At 36.3% G+C, this 18,473-nt stretch overlaps 1 protein-coding gene across 3 annotated transcripts in view; it reads right to left on the reverse strand.

Moving 5' to 3' along the window:
- Positions 1-9,176: 9,176 nt before the first annotated feature.
- The window catches only part of RAMP3 (receptor activity modifying protein 3), a 61,127-nt gene continuing 51,830 nt past the window's right edge, over positions 9,177-18,473 (reverse strand). For all 3 annotated transcript variants that reach the window (XM_064421817.1, XM_064421807.1, XM_064421802.1), the window contains one exon: positions 9,177-18,272. In XM_064421817.1, the coding sequence (XP_064277887.1) occupies positions 18,017-18,272 (256 nt within the window). In that variant the 3' untranslated portion in view covers positions 9,177-18,016. The remainder of the gene's footprint in view (positions 18,273-18,473) is intronic.

An 18,473-nucleotide genomic window follows, 5' to 3' on the forward strand; every position in this document is an offset into this window, starting at 1 on the left:
CTTTGATTTTGATTAGAAAAATTTATTTTAAATCAGAGAGACAGGAATTTGTGATATGTACATATAGGTACATATGTCTTTGGCCTTTCATCTATTCTGACTTAATATTTACTCCTTAGAAAATCACAGAGGTAATCAATTCTAGACTGGCCTGCCCGGAAGATTAATAGTTGTGTAGTAATACAATGAGAAAGCAAAAAGACATTATTCTCGAACACCTAAGTATCACTCAACCAAAAAAAGTCAATGATTTTTATTGACTGATCCAGTCAGATACATTTTAATCCTGCAATTGCTTGGAATTACTAATGCTTTACATCTTTTTCCCAACTTTACCCTGTAAAATGCTGTAGATGCCAGGTAGTAGAATGTTTTCTAAAGTCAGGAGAAGTTGAGATAATTCATTAGTTCACAGAACTAATCTTTAAGCCAGATTTTACCCTAAACTTGGGATTCCTACATTCAGCGTTTGACAGTGAATTTTAAAAAATGAAATATTTTCCTGTTTCTGGAAAACGAGGATGTGATTCATAAAAAACAAAAGTGCAACATTTCCATTCCCCATGTGATGGCTAAGAACTATATTTGGGCTCTCCAGTTCCACATAAAATGAACAGAATCCAAAGCCAAGCATTGTGCTTGGATCCATATACTCAGCAAGCCGCTTAAAACCTTTCCAGAATGTAATGTTCCTTGCAGACTCTATGACAAAATTAAAGTTGATCTATACAGCAGTTTTGCTATCCCCATGAAGCAGTTTGAGTACAGGATTTAAAGCTTATTTTACAGCTTCTTCTGCCCAGCTATGAACTGAAAAAATAAAGCAGCTGTTCTGTAGCATTTTCTAGAAGAGAATGGTTTCCAAAGCAAAGATACTGTAAACTCCCTGAGAATAGTGTGATATAGTCAAATTACATTTGGATCCAGCTTTTCCATTACAAATCCCATAGGAAATTATAGTTTGCAGGTGGCAACAAAATGTCTCAATGAGATGTGATCTAAGTGGTCCAGAGAGGGCTTTTTTTTAATGAAAAGAGCAACTAAAAAAAAAAAAAAAAAAAAAAAAAAAAACAACAACCCCAACAAAGTTATTATTGATTTTCTTTTCATTCTTGTTTCTCTCTCACACTCATTCAAAGTCTTACTCTAATTCATAAAGCAATCAATACTTTCCAGGGGTGTTTTAATTACTATTTTAAAAAAGAAATGCAGTATTTTTTTATTAATGTGTAATTATTCAGACATACCAAATAATATGTTTCATTTAATAAACTAAAATCCAAATGTGGGATGAATCATTTTCAAAGATTGCTCTACTGCTGTCTTCACAGGTTCAGAGAAATCATATTTTGTTTTTGGAGAATTCATTGCACGCACCCAGTTACAGCAGTCAGCCAAGCCATCTTCTAGAATCCCAATTAAGTTGCCAAGCACTTACATCAAAAATATGTCAGGATTATTGTAAGTGGAAGACCTTAGATCCCTGCAAAGATCTGCTTTATTCAAAGTCCTTTAAATGCTTTTGCTCATGAATACCCAAACTTAGTTCAGTTTGGTACCACCAGTGATAAGAGTGGCAACAGCTTCACTTTTCTTCACTATTCTCTTCAACTTCATAATTTCTCAAACCATAATCTCATCTTCAATAGGAAATTGTTGTAATATATCTCCAAAGTTTCCAAACAAGGACTCTTCTCTGCTAAATCAATATTTCAAGAAATGTATATATCACTGCCCTGTCTTTGTTCATCACTTAACTTTTCTTGATTATTGCAACAATTTCTTGCAGGCTAACTATACACAGGAGAGTTACTGGTTTATTTACTTTGTGGGGCATAGAGCAAGTGCATGTTTTTCCATGCAATTACTCATGGTTATAATTCAAGCACCATCCTAGGTATGTAACAAAGATACATTCATGAGCTTTCCAAGGGAAAAAAAGAAGACCAGGCAGATACAGATAAAGAATTCATCTCAGAAAGTGTTAGACCTGACACATCCTTATTACAGAAATTCTACTGCCTTGTTTTAATGCAAGAGGAGGTAAGCACATGGAATTCTGTAACATGAAGTAACCCATCAGTACACAGCATGCTTTATTCTCAGTCCCCTACCCAGGGTTCATCTGATGCAAGAAAAAGTCACAGTTTGCACCAAGCCAAATAGATTTTTCCAAAGACCAAATAAATTTTGGATTATATGTCTTTAGTGATGTAGAAGCTGCTGATGTCTGTGTCCTTGTCAGGATAAGGCCACCAACCCAAAACTCTCCTCCCAGCAAAGACAAAGTTCAGTTCTGCTTCAGACTGCAAACTGAACATCAGAATTCTGCACCACACACAAGCATAATATGCCAAAGGATGGATTTCTCAACAGGTAACTAAAATACTGGAAAGAACTGGAACTTTAACAAACCTATAAAAATCTTCAGCATGCAACAGAAGGGGACATATTGTAGCCTAAAGATTAATACAATTACAGGATGTTATTGTAAGACTGTAAAGTCTGTAAGACTTACACTTTTAATTTTTGAGACAATACACTAATATTTTCCCCTGTACAACTTGCAGCATAAATGAGTGGTTTTATGTATAGCAATGGAAAATATCCATTGTATTGTCCATCCAAGTCATCATAACTGTTGTTATCTGTACACAACACTTATCATTAATTATTTGGCATTATTAGCTTGATTTAAGTTGTCATACCTTTACTGATTCCCAGTAAACTACATCGGTGAGGTAAGAGATATCACAGGGTTCTTCCTCATATATGGCTATAGCAAAGAAGGCAATGTTTTGTTAAAACCATGAAAACATTGCTTTTTTTTTCTTTAATTAAAGTGCTATTTTAATAATGTAGCACTGTTTGTTAACAGTCCAAGGCAATTTTTATGTTCCTTACATAACTGAATCCATACAACCAACTAGTAAAGTACAGCTGTCCTCATTTAGGGGACCACCTCAGTAGACAGGCCTACAAAATGACAGTGTGCTCTTTGATTAAGCAAAGCAGAAGCCAAAAGAGTGTTTCAGTTATTAGAAACATAAAGTCAGCAAGAGTCAATTGTCTTAAGTTTAGTTGCAAAATAAAATAAATTTCCAATTGAAAACTAATTCACAAGAGGAAGCTGAATTAGAACGTAAAGAACATGTCTGTATCCAAGAGGGGACGAAAGCATTTGAAGTAGTACAACAGGGTAAAAATTTGCAGCATTAAATAATTAATTAGAATATGCAATGAACGGCCAAGGGGAGATGGTCCTGGGGACAGGGCACTAGAGCTAAGTTCAGAGGGCTTGATTCTACCATAAGCCTTAAAGACCCTGGTTTTAGAAAGTACTGTGTCCAGACTCTGAGAAGTTGCCCAGTTTAAAGTAACAGGAAATCACAGACCACATCAGTTGATTCTGGAACTTCCCTCTTTGCTTATCAGAACAAATTATACCCAAGACATAGTTCTGAATTTATTAAAGTATAATTCCTTTCCTAGCTCTGCTCCATGCACCTCTTTCCCAAAAGATATATTAATTTATTTCCAAAGGGATCCTGAGAGATGCAGGAATGTCAACAGCAGTACTGCAAAAGCAAATAATTAACTGAGCTACCCAATCCAACACGCTACACTCTAATGCTTTTCTTTTAACTGCTGCCAGGTTTGCATCTTTTACATTCACAAAAAGCATGTTTCCCCACATAACAACTCTGTGAAGAGCAAGCTTTATTTACTACATAATTTTTATATTCAGAAAAATTTTTAAAAACCCAAACATAATTCATCACCACTAATCTTTATTTCAGAGTTGTTCAGTCAAATCAGTTGATTTACTGCAGAATAAAACTGGCATGTTGTGATGATATGTATGTGATGATGATGAATCAAACTCATAGCCTTTGATAATTTCAGGTTATTTGTGGCCAGTGGAATGGCAACTGCTTACAAAATCACTGTACCAATCAATTTTTCACCTTGCTTCCCCTATAATTTGCATCATTATTTAGAAGAAAAATCAAAAGGAAATTTAGGTAGGCATTAATCTAATGGGAAATGACGATCAGGTAGATTAGGTTATATAAGCAAGCCTGTGACCAGGCTCACAATTCATGACCAAAAAAATTTTTTAAAAAATCGATTGCCTTACTGAAAAGTTTTGAATATGGTAAATTAAAAGCTTAAAAGGAAAGTCAATACCTGATCCACAGTCATACAGGGTTTGCATTCTTCTAAAGTCATAGGTATATTACTTTTGTAAACATTGTTTCACATAACAGAATATCAGCGTAAATATATTGGGGAATTTGGGAATCCGTTCAAACCATTGCAGTCCAGGAACATAGACACGAAATCATCAAACTACTTGATCCACAAAAAAAAAAAATATATATATATATATATATATCTTTAATTGAAAAAAAAAAATTATGCCAGAAGAGACATAGAATCACAGGATGGTTTGGGTTGGAAGGGGCCATCAAAGATCATCTAGTCCTATTCCCCTGCCAGATGAAGGAGTACCGCGTACTACATCCAGTTGCTCAAAGCCCCATCCAACTAGATATTGAAAACTTCCAATGATCAGGCATGCCCAATTTCTCTGGGCAACCTGTTCCAGCATCCCACCACCCTCACCCCACAAAAAAACTCTTCCTTATATCCAATCTAAACCAACCTGCCTTACATGTAATTTCAAGTCCCCTCAAAGACCAAAACACATTTTATTTGCAGAGAACAAAGCCTATTGCTTAATGAAGAAAGTACTTCAGATTTACAGATCTAAGTGAGCCCTAGCTACTGGTCACCAGAGCTATCCCATCCCCATTCTAGGATTGCTGGCACATCACATACCCTGTCAACATGTAAAATGTTTCTTGAAATTAGCTCACTTGTAACCTGCTTGTTCTGTAAGAATAAGCATTAAATATCTGGCAAAACAGAGTTACACCAAAATATCTCAGCCAGCTACTTCACAGCCAGACAAGGCTTGGAGTATCCAGACTTTTTGTTTGTTTGTTTTTTACTGTCAGTAACTTTTCTTTTGGAAAAGCAGGGGAATGTTTGAGGATGTACTTGTTAAGAACTCTTTTCCACTTCTCTAATCCTTCCTTTCACCCTCACAGAAATCTGCCATGGCCATGAGCTAAAAGAGCTCCTTTAGGAAAAATTTCACTTCAGTTTCAGATACTTTTCTCTAGACTTAATGACAGTTTATTATTCTCTTCTCTGAGGTCATACTCAGGAATGCTAGTACTTCTCCTTCTAAAACACCTTCTTAATCTCCAGCAGTCAATATATTTATTTGACTAGGTAAAAGAACACAAAAGTATTGTGTAATAAAGACACCAAATGAAAGTTGAAAGTTATACATAAATTACAAGAAGCATTCGTACAACTTTTTACTTTGACTTCAAAGCCACTCTCTGCATTATATATTTTTTAATTTAGATTTTGAGGCAAAAACCTACATGGACTCCAAAATTTCCAATTACTCCTGTATGCTTTGGTAATATTAATATTCTTGATTTCCATACGGTCAGTCAGTTTGGTTTTTGCTGCTGCTACAGATCTCAACAAATTCCTGGGCCAATAAGTTCCACATTTTAATCATATTTTGTGTGAAGAAGCCTACTAGATTAGAATTTTGTACCTATTAAATCTATTTAATATTTCCAGAGCCTATGTTATCCACCACGGAAAATGTGGTTAACAGAAAAAGCTAATCAGAAAGCTGAAGACCCTTCACAGCATCTACTGTGAAGATTTCAAAATCTATGATGTATTCTTTGGCACAATTCTGTCATCAGTGGCTTAAAAAAACTTGGGCAGAAACATGCATAGAGATTTTTTTCTTCCAGCAATATGAATATACTTCCTTCTAACTGAAAATAACTTTGTTTTGAACAAAATCAAGCAAATTATAACTAATTACTGCCAAATCTACTGTGTACTTTTGATCATTTCAGCTAAGCTTATTGATTTGTGACATCCTCATAACTCATAAAGGCTAATTCCCAAAGACTATGATTGTGTAATTCTCATCTTTTGATCAACAATAAACATTCCCCAGAAAAACAAAAAATTTTTTCAGTGTCATTGTACTGTGCCATGTCTGGTAATATTGCTTATGTATGTGGTAAGTGGTAAGTTACTTTTGCAGACTTTTATTTTAAAATAAATTATTATAGGCACACAAGTAATTAATTTATTATTTCAGGGGGTTTTGGTGCAAATTTCTGTCCCCTTAGAGCTGTGTTTCATTAATGGATTATCTTGGTTCATCTCAAAATTCTCCAGTATTCATAACTGTGAGATTGTTGCACACATACACATACACACTCATATATAGCACACCAGAACTCTTCTACTCTAATTTTTGGCCACGGTTTTCAGCTAAATAATAGTAGTTCACGCTTTGCAGTAGCCATATCAGTTTGCATGCATGATGTGAAAGCAGGTAAACATGGTCAATGTTCCGTGGCCACTTTTCTTTTCTTTCCCTTATGTAAGAAATCATTTTGGAAGAGTATATAACCAGGGATATAACCAGTTATCTTCACAGAGCATCCAAGAGAATTTGTGTGGCTCTAATAAGATATTTACAGATGCAGGACTCCCACTGCCCAGACCTGTAAAGCCAATAGAAAGAGGTAGGTTCCTCTATTCTAATCATTTGCAATGGGTTTATAATCTGGGGGCCAGATTATAAACCCATTGTCCTTGATACTGACTGCATTGACAGAGATCCAAAGCATAGTACCTTATGGAGAAAGGATCAAATCACTCCCCTGAACTCAATAGTTATATTACACACCTTAAAGCAAAATGGTTTTCTGGCACCACAGTGAATAAAGGGTCAAACATATCCACCAGGCCGATCTTCCATCCCGGTCCACGTGGACAAACTGGTGCATGGGAAATCTGGAGAGTTCCTGGTTTGCACTCAAACATCATTGCAAAGAATCCACACCAAGGAAAGACACATAAAGTATTAATGGAGTCTCTTATCCATGATATGGTCAAAGTGAACTTGCCTGGGATTCTTCTTCTTTGGAACCTCCCCCAAAATAAAAGCCAATTGAAATAAAATTTTCAATTTTCTTCCAAATTACATTATAAGCCAGCTGCAGTAAAAGTGACCCTATGCCTTCATGTAGGCTTCTTATGAACTGCATTGTCCTTGTCAAATGCTTGACTTGTAAATCGAATCCCAGTCTCAAAGGAGGACTATACATAGAGAGCAGTTACTGCACACTTCCGATCCACTGCAGCAGCCAGGAACCCTGCCGTTTCTTAAGAGAGAAACACACAACACAAAGTTATAAATATTTCTATTTTCTTTCTTTCTCAGGCACTCTCTTCACCCCAGAGACTGGAAATAAAACTGAGGAAGCTGATCATATGACCCTGGGAGAACTGAAATGATTGCTCTGATATGAACAGTCTTTGGTAGGATCCTAAGGAACAGTATGCGCTGGTGACATTAGCAGCAGTCATTAACTTTTGGTCTCAGTCATCAGTCCCAGGAATTCTGTGGCTTGCAGCATGCCTCATATTTACTGCTGCTGGTCTAATATATGGTTTACCATGACAAGCAATCTTCCATTTTGGAAGGCCTGTGGCTGTCTCAGATACATCATGTTTAGTGAGAGAATTTAACAACAACTTGTACTCAGTCTTCAAAAAAATGAGAAACGTTTAACACAGATTTCTGTGATTTCAGGTGTATTTTCTGTAACATTCTGTAAAGCTGTAAGACAAGATATTGTAAGGGTCAATATAGTTTCAGTTAATTTTTTCAGCCCATTTTTTCTATTACTTTTAAATCTCATGTATTTTTTTTCCTTCAAAACCAAAACTTTTTAACAGAATAGTGTCTACATAATAACTACCAGCACATAGACTAATAATTTCCACAGCAACCAATGACTAATGCAAGAAGAGGGTATCTGGTTGAAAGTTCTTCTGCAGCTGGAAATATTCCCTTACCTTTTAATTCCCTTCAGTCACCAAAAAGAGCAACATTTCCTCACAATATTTGGGGCTGAATTTGTGATGGCACTCAAAAGACCAAGTTGGGGTAACTAATTTTGAATCAAAAATTCAACATCAGTCAAAGTCAAACCTTATTTTGGCATTGCTCTTTCTCTTCCATCAGTTTCAGAGCTGGATCCAAATGTTGCTCTATACATATCATAGTTCTGGCATGATCCAGCCAAATCAACTGACTTCACCGGCGCATGAGTAGATTCTGAAATCATTTAAGAACAAGTCAGGAAAGAACCATGGAAATGTACAAGCTTACAAGAAACTGAACCATCAAAGACACTAAAAGCTTGAGCAAAAATAAACAATTTCCCAGATCAGGGATTATGTTCCACCCTAGGAGTACTGACTGGCGGATTGCATTGTAATAGATTGCACTTTTATGCAAGTTTGCCTTCTGGCTTCTGTTCAATTAAAACACTCCCAGGTTAACCAGGCAATTTAGCTCTACTGCTCTTATTACTTATAAACATTAAGTGACATTTGCCCTGGAGACTGCTCTTATGTTACATGCTTCTAATGCATTCTTTCGCTCAGATTTGTAGGGGTTTATTTCATGGAATAGAAGGGGACAGAAGCATCTCACTGTTGTTGGTAATCACAGGCTTGTGAGAAAGACGTCATGACCTTTTGGGGCATGAAAGTGTGTACAATAAGTTAATCAGTGTTTTCCTGGTGTCCAGACGTCAGGGAGCAAGGGCAAGTCAGTGCACCCTCATCCCTGTGGGACATAACAGGATGTGATGGCAGGGACCCACCAGGCTGCAGGGACATGCCTGCAATGTGACCTGGCTGGCAAGCTTTGGTGTCAGGAAAGATCTTCTAGAGAAAACTTTGCTCTTAATGTCATACGTGGTTTTCATCAAGGATGTATATTCTCTAGACTGGCTATCAGTGAAAGGTGATATTCCCAGAAGTAATACTTAAAAAAATTACTTGGAAAACCTAGTGCATGTCATAACCATCTACCCTAAGAAGCAGATTCATTCTCCATAAATAAAGTGCATTGCACAAGTGCAAAACAGAGCCAACTTTTGTTGTCACACTGTGTTGTCTGTCCATTTTTAAATTCCACCAGACAGGCATCAATTCCCTTGTCTATATCCCTGAACACTGAAATAATACTTCAAAAGAGACACCATGAACTGTATTTTTATTTTTATTCCAAGATTTTATTTGAATACTACAGAAGGGTAAATGGTGAATTCCATTTATAATACACATTAGGAAGAACAACAGCCACATTTTTCCCTTCAACTATGTATTCCCATGAGCAAGAATAGCATATATTCAAAACAGAGAATGATGCTCTATTTTTGTCTGTGAGCTGGGTGGTCCAATTGGTTACTGCATTGGCCTTTCTTCTATGAACGCTTTGATTTTAATAATAGCTTTGGACACAACAGAATATGAGTATGACAAATTCATCCTACATGTCCTGACTTGTGTTACAAAACCTCTGTACAATATACAATGTACTTTAATATACTAGGGAAATTTAGAAAGCAAGGGAAAACATCAGTCTGTAACTTCTGCATAAATTAATTTTACAAATACAATAAAAATTTTAATGAATACTTACATTGATTATATTATTTTTGACACCACACTTGTTACAGGAACTGTAAAATGTATGTCAAGTTTTACATCATCTGGAAACTTTGTCATTTTTCACTCAAGACTATACATCTGTTACCTTTTACTTCTTCTTATATATATCTTTCTAACCTACCTAGAAGTCAAGATAAAGGGGAATAGGAAATATTTTCCATTTGCTAACATTTATAAATACCAGCAAGATTTTAAAGGAATCTTAAATGCTGCTTGGTGTATTTCTGAAGGGCAAACATTTTTAAGACTCTGGAGACATCACTAAGAATGAAAGAGAATTAAGACATGCAGTGGTGGAGATGTTTGACTGACATTTGTTTAAAGTCATTGAGCTAAAATGACGGTTAACCTCATTAAAGGAGACTGTTAAGACAGGCACATGTTGTGGTCCAAAAGCAAAGTTCTTGTTCTTTGAATTCTCTTCTCTTCAAAAGAATTTGAGGCTAACAGAAAGGATGTACTGCTCTACTTCTTACCACACTTCTCCCTGAAACTTATCATGGCAATTGGAGTGATACTTGCACAAAAAAAGACACCTAGTGTCTCCAAACAGAGAGCTGACCCTTTCCGTTACTCCTTTGAGAGCAAGGGAATCCAACTCTGATTTCTTACCATAAAGTACATTGGCAGAAAATTAGCACATTCATAATGCTCAATAAATACCATACAATTAGAGAATGTAAAATAGAGTTTCAACCCATACAATTAACACACCTCTAAGCAAGTGAAATCAAAACTTTCATATTTGTGAGCCTAAAGTGATAAAAAAAGAAAAACTGTTGAGCAATGTGGGTTTTTCAATGCAGAATTGAATGCATTATGGTCTCTGGAATACACATCACTTAAGTTGCACTGTTATATAAATTTTACTTGATTAGCTTTCTCAAGATTCTTCTCTTGAATTTAATGTTCTTAAAACTTCTGGAACCCAGGACAACTAAGCATAGCAATCCACAGCAGGGCAGAAACATTGGACAGACTCAAATCAAACAGTATTTACATTGGGGAACTTCAGCAGCTGATGCAGAGCTAGGTCTTTGCTTTTCCAAGCATTCATCTAACTGTATTTCTGCTCCTGCTTCCAGGGTTTGGATTTCATTTTTTAATGAAAGCCTCAGCTAGCATCACAAGCTATTGTATTGGACCCTTTATGTAAGCAAATACTATAATGTTGATTTTTCCTCAGCAAAATCCTCCTGTTTCATTAGTACACTTTTGCAGTATTAGAAATATTTGTGACCTATTGCTGCCCTTGATTTGTACTTCTAAACTGTTACCCTAGAGTATGCATTGACAATACTGTGTATTACACAAAACAGCATTTCTTTCAGTCTCATAATCTACCAAAGTATGCAGCTAGAGTCAGAAGCATTTTCCTTCACTTTTAAATAAAAATAATTTCATAATTATTTCAGATTATATACAGCATGCAGATGGGAGAGGATCCAGTGATTAATTACCACATCTTAAATCCTGAAATTATGCTTATGGTTTCTTTTCTTGAAAGAGAGCATAAGAAAATCAAAGTGTATGTAGTAGATTTATGAGAGTATTTTGTGTTGAGTATTAAGGCTTTAGTTATTAGAAAGGACTACTAGTTCTGCTGCTCTGCTCAAGAAAGAATTCCTAAAACATGTTATTTTTGCTAACAAAACCAAATTATTGAAAGACAGAAAAAAACAGGTATTCTGCAGATACTCTGACAATGTTTTATAAAGTAGTTTTAATGCCCAGATTAATTCCTAAAAAGGGTAAAATTTACTGGCAGAGCTCTTCACTTTAAAATAAACTGGGACAAACTAGGCAGTCCAAGAGAACTGGGATTCACACCCTGCTGACAGGAAAATTCATTTCAACCACCTCATAAATGTTGTACTCTAAGCAAATATCTCTCCTTAGAGACTGAAACTTGTGGGGATGTGCTTATTCCAAATCCCAGCATGGGGATCCCAGTGCACAGGTCTCTGACATGCTGATCCTACAAAGTTGCTATAAACTGTAACCTCAATTACTAATAATTGTCCTTAAAAATTATTTCCTTTGTCAAAAGACAGCAAACTCAAGTCTTTCCAAGTGAGGCTTTTCAGTCTGCAGAGTGTCTCCAGATAGCCCCAAGGAGCACTCTACTACAGTGCCACACTGGGATTAAGAAGGTTTCCTTTATAATCTGACTTGGCTATTCCTTCAGGTCTGCTGGCTCAGATGTGACCCTGACACAACTGTGTCCAGCATTTTCATCAAAAATAAAACAGAAAGCAAGGCAACAGTTGTCTGTAGTAATACCTTCATGTCTTTGACAAAGTATCCATGCTGATCTTAAAGAAAGTAATGTACTTTTATACAAAGTCAAAATTGCAAAATAAACCAGAGCAATAAAAAAGAAATAATTTATTTAAAGAAATTAGCAAAATTCTTTATACTTCATAAAATAATTTAGCTTTTTTTCCCCTTACTCTTCTCTCTTCATTCAGGTTAAAATTAATGCAAAGGGCAAAGACCAACTTAAAAATCAGAGTGTAACTTTGCATGCATTATTTTATCTATAAGAAAATATTTAATTAGCTAGACATTACAACTCACTCAAATCCAAGCCTCGTTACAGTAATTTGAAAAAAGAATGACTGAATTTGCAATTGCTTTCAAATTTATCTCCTATCCTAGTTCCTAACAAAACAACTTGTATATTCAATTCTCATCAAATACATATCTTTGCTTTTACAACTATTGACCAATATTATCTATCAAAATCTGAATATTTTGATGTTACATGAGTCTGGTCAGACATATGTATGTTCCAAGACTGATATCAGTTGGTATCCCCAAGTGTCTTGGCTCTAATGAAGCTTGGCTCTGTGCTCATATGTGCCTCTAATGGCTTCTTACACACATAAACCAGTGGGATCTCCTCTTTACAGTGACAGGCAACCACACAACATTCTCTGGTTTATACAGAATTTCTTTATGCATCAAATGTTGAGCAGATACAACACTCACATCAGCCATGGAGTCTCCATAATGTCAATAATATGGTGATCTATCACTGGATCCTCTCCATCTGCATGCTGTGTACATATATATAGCTGGCAAATAGGAGCACATTTCCCTTGCAGTTATGTTACAGTCCTGTTGAAGAGTATGGAGAAATAAGGTACATATTTATGTACATAATTAGGTTTTCCCCAGTTGTTTTTGAATTACAAACTAAGGTTTTTTTGGGGTTTTTTTTGTGAGGTGAGCAATAAAATGTACCATAATTTCCCAGGATTTAAAATTATTTTTGTCAGCGGAATTATCTGTGTTCCACTCACTCTCTCTACACCTATGCAGCTCCCTGGTGTGGTCTCCAAGAATAGTTCAGTTAGTTTCCAAGTCACTCATCATATTTCACTTTTAAGCAGCTATGTGCAAAAAAGCTTCCACTGTTGTCATTCTGAATCTTTAATGGTATTGAAACTGTCAGGCAAAAATTGCATTCTCCTGCTGTTCTGAGCAGCAGGAGAATGAAGATGACAGAAGAGCCATGTTAATGTTAATCATAGATGAGAAATACAATGGAATTTCTCAGAAACTTAGGGCTCTGCTTTAACAGGCACAGGCTCTTTATTTCCCCCCGGTAGCCCATTAATTTTAAAAAAGAATAACTGCAAATAAAAACTATAACAAAGAAAACAATTAGCCAAATGGACTGAATCAAGAAAATTCTCCCTGCCTGTGTTTCCCATTGGTTTTTTAATTGCTGTCATTTTGAATAATTAGATCACTGTGAGCAGGTTCTGCAACTCAATAATTTTTAAGTAATTTGTGAACATTCACTTTCTTATGCTCATAGCATCCTTCCAAGATTATTCCCTACTCAGACGGGGCACTGAAGAACAGAGGTCTAAGGTAGCTGGGAGCATGATTAACATCCTCTATAATTTAGATGTCTACCACATTGTAGCTGAGGCTACAGTGAAACTGTCACTAGGATCCATTTAATGGTTCTGAGAGCATTTCTGATCATTAATCTAATGAAAACCAAGAGTCTCCCTTAGAATGTGATAAAAACAAAGTATGAGACCATGTTCTCATGCAGATATCTACACCCTAGATATAAAAATAAAGAAAAAAATATCCCATCATGAAGGATTTAGACAGAACTCAGTTATATCTGAATGTCAAACCTTAAGGAGTAATTCCAACTATGCTGCTGCCATCCCTGAAAGTTCCAAAAAAAAATCGCAGTACCCTGGTAGTCTTGTTTGTATACACATACTTCCAGAAAACTCTACAAAGGCACATCTTCTACAAACTCATTTGAAGCTGTCTCCACTCCAGCAGCCAGGCCATCATGTTAGAGCTGGTTTCTACATAAGGCAAAGAAGGCACATCCCTCAAAGCCAAGTATGGCACCGCGTTGATGTGTCTCCAGAAAATTCCGAGCAGAGTTGGCTCTCATAGCCAGCTCTAAACAGGGTGGCACCTCTATACTGCTTGTGACCACCTGGCTCTGCCTCCACTCTCCAAGTGCTTTGGCACAGTTGGTGTTGACAGATTATGCCTATTATTCACCATTACTATTTGTATCCTTTCAAAATATTCTGCTGAGACTTCAAACAAAGTAGTAGCCTCATTGCTCCCGATTTCTTACCATGCAGAAAATTTGCTTCTCTTATCAAATCCACAGAGCTATTTGAGGGTCTCAGTTTCTTGTTTCAAAATTCTCTTAAGAGTAGCAGAAACACAGACTCTTTAACTAAAATTCAATAGCTTTTTCTATGTCCACTTCTGAGTGTGACACCACTGTGTGTATTTCCATCAAAGCACATAGAGAACTCCATAATTCTTGTATTCAGAAGCAATGACAGTCACTAATTGTCCTTATCCTTCCAAACCACCCATGAGTTAAAAAATACAATGCTTTCTTTTCCTCCTATGGAACTCAGACTTTGGAAATACAGCTCAGGACCCTTCATTTTCTGAAATACCCTCATGCTTTTGATGATCAAGCCTTAAGCAAATTAATGTCCAGCACTGCTGCATTACATCTTACTGCCTTGCAAAAATCAAACTTCAGTTTCCAAAAGAGCCAATGTATTGGAGCAGGTGAACATTTGTTGCCAGGCAGACACACACACATGACATTTAGGCAGGAAGGGACACCACCTATACCAGTCAAAAAAAGGGCACACCTGTTGAGCATTCCTGTAAATTCATCTGGATGCCCAGTCCGTGTAGAAGGGAATTTACACCATACACATTCATTTCATTGTGGGAATGCCAGAAATTAAGAGGCTGTTGATTCCCTCTGCATGAACGCTGGACAGATGCAGACAGCATGCAGGATTTCCTCACCATTCCCTACCAATGCCCCAAGAGACATTTGCTACTAACCTCCTTATGGTGAGTTCATACTCCTGGAAGAAAGTACCACATTTTTTTGTGTTCTTGACCATTTTTGTCCTTGCCCTGAAGGAACTGTGTTCCTCCTTTGGCCTCCTGCTATTTTTCTTGAAAGAGATGACAGCCCCCTCTGCCTTTGTCTTGGTCCTACTACTCATCATCTTCTTCTGTTAACTGTTTGCTGAGGTTCTTATGCCCCATGGAAATATGCATTTCCACAGTTGCTACTGAATGCAAAAAATCCCACAACTCACAGCAATTAGCAATGTCAGCTAGCTGTCACTTCTCTTTTGGCCTAAATATTGCTGGGGATCAACAACAGTTCCAGTTCTAGGAAGGATTTTGAACAAGTTATTTTCTTTCTTTTTGAATGCCATTATTCCTGAGCCTCTGTTGTGATATCAAATAAATTTGCAATTAATAAATGAGCCAGATTCTCGGTACCAGATGTGATTTTCTTGCCAATAGAAATAGACTTTAGGGAAAGGTCCTAAAATGCACTAACTCTCATCAACACAAAGTACAACCTATGTCAAAAGATTCAACAATTATCATTCTGGGTCCCTATTAATATACACAACTGTTAAGAACTAACTACTGCAGTGGCATTTTTCCTAAAAACACTGTAAACATTTCTCAGATTTAAAACACTGAGACTACATTAAATAATCTGTGTTGTTTCCCATGCACTATTTCAATTTCTCTGCCCTTCTTCAGCCATATAAAAAGTAATAGATCACACTTGGATGAGGAAGACACATAACAGTTAAATTTTCACCTCCAAAACACAGACTAGTGTCAGCATCCTCTACCCTTACTCTACGGCACACGAATTAAAATCTACTATTTCTGTTCCTTTGAATCTTATCTTTTAAAAGACTCTTTGAACTAGAGATTTTAAACATGGCATTCTTTTAAAGGCCACAGTACACATCTGGTGGTAAGAATTCATCAAGCTTTCTTCTTCACTTAGTACCAAGGCCAACCCACTATATAAATTAATCTTATGAATTAAGCTGACTGATATCTCTCAGATGACCTGTTCATTAGGTGAACATGATTTCAAATGAGTCAGAAACTGTCCAGAATTTGCCCCAAACATGACAATTAGGTTGAAATGAATGTGGTATTTTAAAAGTCAAAATTTTTGCTATGTAGTTTCCAAATCAAGTTTTGAAACTTGCCTTGAAGCTTGCTGAAGTAAAGGAGAATTAAAATGAAACTCCATGCAGAATATAAGATTGCTTGGTTTTGACAACACAAAATGCTTAACCAAACAATGTTTTGCATAAAATGAATGGGTTGGGTGTCTTAACTGACCACTAGTTTTGGTGGTCCAATGCATTTTAATACAGAAAATAAAAGGTCAATAGAAAATTAAACAGAATTGCTTAATACATTATTTCATTCTTTTTTTATAAGGAGCAATTTCTGCTAGCATCTAGAGAATGAGGAAGAATCTTTGGAAAAACACACAGGAAACACTTTCAAAATTGAATCATTCCAACATCAGAGTACCGAATAAACAAGTTGGTGCCTTCAATCCTTATGAACAGATGTGAAAACAAACCAGTACAGCTTATAAGGGTTATTTATTTATCTATACACAATATATGTAGATAAATAATCTAGTAAATTGAGCACTTCTAATTTGATTCAAGCATGGAAATGCTTTTCATATTCATAGACCTAAGTCCCAAACATGGAGCCAGAACCTTAAAGGAGAAAATCTAACTATAAATTATATAAACATTATATTCGGCTATTCAACTGTATTTTATTTGTGTGCATAAGGTATGGAAAAATGAAAAGTCACTTGTAACAGACCTTGCACACTTGTCATAGAACATTGGACTGAAAGGCATGTTGAGAAAAGGTTTGTAACGCAGAGAAGTTCTTTTGTTTTGAGCATATGATCTTTATTTCAACTATTATGTAACTTTATAGAACAAGATTTCTGAGTTGAATTTTTCTCTTTCCTCCTACTTCTATTCCAAGTTTTTATGTTCATACTTTAGTTCCCACACTCTACACAGGACAAAGAATTATTTATGTACAATACTCTGAAAGGCACCTCAATCAACCTGACACCTTTATATTTATTTGTAGTATATCACTTGCACAAATTGGAGCGAGAGTGGGGAGTATACAGTGAACACAAGTCATCAAGAATAATAATTATAAAAGAGGAAAAATAAAGAATCTGGTGTATGACAGATTCTTCATTACTCCTTAGTACATTTATAATCAACCAATTTCCTCTCACGTTTTCCAGCTCTGTAAAGTAGGACTTGTATCCTCCCAAAGTTTGTTTGTGAGACATAGAATTCCAAGCAGCCATGCTTAAAGGAATTTTATAAACCATTTTATAATGTAGCAGGATAATTTCCCTGTGCAGATAATCACTGGACATAGGAGTTGTTTTTTTGCCAGAACAATCCTTCCCAGTTTTGATAATGATGATTTTGACTAGCTTTTAAGAAAAGCTGCCACCTGGTTATATCCATAATTAGTTCCTGTGTCAGGGATCTCTCCAAGTCACAGAGCCCACAGATGAAAACCTTGAGTGTCCTGCACAAAACCTCAAGAGATATCATTTCCCCCCCGGTCAGTATTATACACATACAGCTTTGCAAAACATTACCAGTCACCTTTACCTACAGGAAAATAATAGGAAAGTAACTCCTTTTTGCAGACAAGAGGTTCATTTGCCTGGGAACTTTCCTGTTTCTGGGAGCTGCCTCTGAATTTCATGCTGATGAGGCTTGATGGAAGTACAGTTTTCTACCAGCAATATTCATGGTCAAGACAGAAGCAGTGATGCAGTAGCAACAGCAGCTCTTCATTCCACAGGAGCATCTCAGTATCTCACTGGTTCCATTTCAGCAGATCTGAAATCATTATGCCATGTTTCCTTCTTCATCCTCCTTTCTTAGTGTTTAGGGAAGAAAGAAATGGAGAAAAGAAAGCCCAGAGGAAGAACTTATACTAAGATATCACTTCTTTTGCTGCACCATACTACCAGTGTTATCATGGCACATGTCAACATGACTGGGATCAAGATCAGTGTTATGAGAATTTCATCTGGTGGATCTTCCCAGTGAACCTTTTCTGAAGTACAGTTTGAAAAGAATTGTTTATGAATTCCACTGATAAAGCCTTCTGCAAGGGGGTTTGGCCAAAAGCAACTTGCATTGTTGGCTTCACGTTCTGTGCACTGGGTAAAGTTGTCATAATACCTGGGAGTAAAAGAAAAATAAGAGAAGTTGAAATAGAAAGTATATGCATATTACATTTGGAGAAAGGTATGGAGGTGCTATAAGAAATCTCTTAGAGGGTGTCTACCATATAGATACTCTGCTGAAGGACCTCCAATGGAAACTGTGGCACAGCAAGGCAGAAGGAGAACTGTACTAATGCACATGTACTAATGCAACAGA

Source organism: Passer domesticus, chromosome 1, assembly GCF_036417665.1.
Source record: "Passer domesticus isolate bPasDom1 chromosome 1, bPasDom1.hap1, whole genome shotgun sequence".
Lineage (NCBI taxonomy): Eukaryota > Metazoa > Chordata > Aves > Passeriformes > Passeridae > Passer > Passer domesticus.